Source organism: Heterocephalus glaber, unplaced genomic scaffold (genome assembly GCF_053883595.1).
Source record: "Heterocephalus glaber isolate CG9 unplaced genomic scaffold, H.glaber_assembly_v1.0 deba00001600, whole genome shotgun sequence".
NCBI classification, from domain to species: Eukaryota; Metazoa; Chordata; class Mammalia; order Rodentia; family Bathyergidae; genus Heterocephalus; species Heterocephalus glaber.
In genome coordinates, this window is record NW_028258372.1 from 18,621,582 (window position 1) to 18,625,723 (window position 4,142).

General features: G+C 51.9%; 1 protein-coding gene across 1 annotated transcript; it reads right to left on the reverse strand.

Moving 5' to 3' along the window:
* Positions 1-1,395: 1,395 nt before the first annotated feature.
* Positions 1,396-3,519, reverse strand: Ier5 (immediate early response 5). Its single transcript, XM_004853348.3, has one exon. The coding sequence runs from the start codon at positions 3,290-3,292 to the stop codon at positions 2,372-2,374; it is 921 nt and encodes a 306-aa protein (XP_004853405.1). The 5' UTR covers positions 3,293-3,519; the 3' UTR covers positions 1,396-2,371.
* Between the last annotated feature and the right edge of the window lie 623 nt (positions 3,520-4,142).

Consider the following 4,142-nt stretch of genomic DNA (forward strand, 5'->3'; position numbering starts at 1 on the left):
AACCAAGGAGCAACAGGAACTTTAGTCTCTTCCAAAACATACAGCTCTCTTTTAACACACCAAATGTTACCCCCTTTTGTATATAAAAAGGCATTGAGATAACTGGTAAGAATACTTTCTAGCAACAGGAAATGTTTGCAGAATTTGGGCCCTGGATACTTTCTTCAATTTAAGCAGTCAGTACTCAATGGATCTTTGGTAGCTCTATCAGCATTTAAGTAGCTAGTCTCTGAAAGAAAAGTCAATTTAACAAGACCCCGATTAGAGAATGTCTTATTCTATATATAATTATGGTGATAGAGCATAAAGTGAAAAAAAGTTTCCTATGCTTAAGAAACCACTAATAGATTTTCAGAAATAAATCAATGTTCTGCTATGCCCAAAGTTCATATAATTGGAAGTTTAGCTAAGGCCAATGCATCATTCATATGCTCCTTTTGCTTAAGGGCCATAACCTTTACTTAAAGCTTTGTCTCAATTTCTCTCATCTCTTAAACACTCTATTCACTCAAACTGGTATTACCTTTTAAAGTACTGGTGACCACCTTTTAAAGCACCACTAACTGGTTGGCTTCTAAAATAGAGATGGAATACTTTCAAGTATTGAACATTTTCCTTTACTCAGGTTTCCTTATAATCAGTTATCTTAGTAAAATGACTTGGCTATCCTCATCTAAATATCACCATGACCAAAACACTAATGTCACCATTTAGGTGACAAAAGCAAATCAGGAAGTTTTGTTAAATGAAATTTATCCAGCCCTCCTTGGCCTCCTGATCTAGTTTGACACAATTTCACTTTCACCAATGCATTTACTTTCTACAGGTGTACCAGTAAAAGAATAAAAATGGAAAATTTCAATCCCGACATCTAGAATGCATCTGGAATGCAGAAGTGGACCTGACCCTTTGGACAAGTCAGTCTCATCAGCTTCTTCCCATGTCCTGCTCCAACAGACTCCTTCTAAGTACGCTACTATCTAAACAATATTTTGTTTCCTCAAATCTAAAAGATAACATGATATATAGCTTAACACGACACAGGAAAGTTTGGTGAAAAACATTTTTGTGGCCAAGAAGGGCTTCAAAAGTTGGTGCTTAAATTATTTAATTTTTAAGAGATCATCAGATTGGGCTGTAGAGAATCAAATTGGCCTAAACTGAGTCTAGTAAAGGCAGTTGGAGTAGCAGGTTTCAAGAAATTTAGCAGTCGCTGGTACTCCCTATGAGGGAGTAAAATCCTACACGTTTGATTTGTAAAGTCAGCAAAGTCCTCAGTCTGTGAATGATATTAAGACCCACACCTTCAATTTTCTAGTCCAGGCTTTAGTTTCCCTCCTCCCCCTTCCCTCCAAACCCAAGCAAGCAGTGATTATAGACAAGGAGGCTGTGAAGTTGCTTCAAAATATTTAATACGTGTTGGACACGTAAAGTTACATTTTTATACAAAAATCAATACAACGAAGGAGAAAATACTGTACAAAAACCTTATCAGCTCCCCCAACCTTTATACAACAAAGACTGGAGTCACCATATCTACAAAACCATAAGGTCTTTCCACTTAGGGCTTGTCTGTAAACTTTGTTTCATTAAACACTTTTTAAAAGCACTGTTTAGTAGTTCTGAGCTAGAGCTTTTAAAAATAAAACTTTTCTCTATAAACTCCATATTTCCAAGCCTGAACTCTTCTGTGAAGTGCATCAAGCTTCTTTCCCCTGTGGGGAAGCGACGGTCCCTTAATACTCCCCTTTCGCAGAGTAATCACAGGGTATAAACGTTTCTTCTGTGCTAGAGAATGATGGAGAGGGAGAGAAATAATACAAGACTATACGGCAGACTAAAACCCCCTAGAGTCTGAGGAAATCCTGGGAGGAAACGCCACTCTAGGCCCGGTGCGGTTCTAGTTTTCGTTTGAGGGGTGTGTGTAAAGTCCCTCCCTCCCCGGAGAACGAACGGGGAACTCCCCGGCCTACAACCTTTCGGCCGCTTCCTCCTCTGCGCGGCCGGCAAAGGAAAGTCCCTGTCTGCCCCCGAAGTCCTTAACCCGGAGAAAAGGTGGTGCATTCCAGAAGGACGAAATAGTCTGAATTCAACAGGACAAACTTACAGAAACAGACATTCACATACACAAAAGTTAACGATCGTCCTCTTTCTATAAGCCCCCAACGCCGGTCTCAAGTGGAGACTCGAGAGCCACAGGGCACAGCGGGGCTGCCCAGCCCGGGAGCAGTGGATGCTGCCCCGCAGCAACCAGTCTCCTCAGCGCGATCGGCGCCAGCGGTCTCTGGGGCGTCCTCGCAGCCGGGAGGGGCCCGGCTCTCACTTCGGGGACGCCCGCTGCTCAACCTCCACCCGCACGGGGCACGGGGCCTCAGAAGGCCACGATGGCTGTGCTCCACGGGTTAATGTCTCTCAGCACCGGCTTATCGCAGCAGATCTGCCCGGGCTCAGCGTCTTCCGGACCACTCTCCTCTCCCTCCTCTTCTTCCCGGCCGCCCCCGGGGCTTTTCCGCAAGAGTCCAGAGAAGCTGGAACCGAAGATGCTGATGAGGTTCGCCACGTTCCCGGTCTCCATCTCCTCCTCGCCGTCCTCCTCTCCTCCGTCCCGGCGGGGCTTCTTCAGCGGGGTCGAGCAGAGCGCTGGGCAGCCCGCGTGGCCACCGCCCGCCCCCGCCGCGCCGCGCTTCCTGGGATACAGGGCGGGTGGCGCGGAGGGCTCAGCCTCGGCGGGCCGTGGCGCGCAGCGGCAGTCGGCGGCGGGGGACGCGCCAGGCTGTTCCTCCCTAGTCGGGGGGCAGCCAACCGAAGCCCCCTCGGGAGACACGTCCGAGACAGCCACGGCCGCCGCAACGCGTGGTCGATCCACGCGGCCCCAGGCAGCTTCCGCCGTGTCCTCCTCTCGACCGCGAAAAGCGTCCCCGGCGCCGGTCACCGCGGCCGCGGGCTCAGGGTCCACCGCCCGCGGCGCGTCGGGGACCGCGGGGCGCTCAGGCTGCGGCTCGGTGTCCGGCCAGGCGGCTCGGGGGGCCGGTGGGGGCGGCTCTCCCCAGCCTGCGGGTGGCTGGGCCGTCGGCTCCCCGGGCTGAGGCGTCGGCGGCGCCGGGGTCCCCGCGGAACCTGCCAGATAGAGGCCGGGACACGGGTCACTCAGGTAGACCTGGCGGGCGCTGCGCAGCACCAGCGAGACCAGGAGGTTCTTGTGCAGCTTGATGCCGCCGCGCTGGACTCGCGAGTTGTAGATCTTGCCGAGGGAGATGCTGACAATGCGGTGAGCCTCCAGCTTGAACTCCATCCTGCCTTCCTTTCGCCGGGCTGGCGCCGGGGTGACGCGAGCGAGCCCCGACTAACGTTCGGAAGCCCCGAAAGGAATGGGTGGCGTAATAAATCCGCTGCCGGGGTGCACCTTCGACTGGAGAGGGCTCCGAGGAGAAACGACTCAGTGACGCGCGCTGTCCTCCAACGCTCTTAATCTCGACCGGTGCCCAGCCCAGAGTCCGGTCGCTAAACTGAGGGCGGTGGGGCCGCCCCGCTCCTTATATAGGCGCCTTGAACGCCAATCACGAAGCGCCGCCAACCGTTCCGGGCTGACCGCCGCGCCCTCGTGCGCCGCGCGCAACCAATCAGAGGTCGAGGAGGGGCGCCCGGACACGTTCGAAAGTTAGTCCCGCGGAGCAGGCTCTTAAAGGGGGCAACGACCAGTGCGGGTCGAGGTTTGGGTTCGAGGGCTGTCTTGGAGAGTTGGGCTCTCAGGGTTGTTTGTATTTCAAGATACTGGCTTGTCTGCTGCCGTGGCAGAACCAAAGCCAACGGAACCATTTGAACTTTTTATTCGCGCATGGTGGTGGACTCTGCTCTGTAATAAAGTCCTGATCCTTGCTTTGGCGAGCGGGCCTCGCCTCCACTTCCAAAGGCGCACACCTGAAACCCCAGACCAAAGCTGGCAGAAGTGGAGATAGTGGCACAGAACAACAGGGGACAGATACCCTGGGAAAACAAATAGTATTTCTACAAGATATTTGGCAGATATTAATTTTGGGTGGGCCCCTTGCCCTCTATAACCACACACATTCTTAGCATTTGTGACAATTCGTGCCACAAAGGAAAGGAAGGTTCTGGATATTGTTTCTGGCTTCTGGAATTGT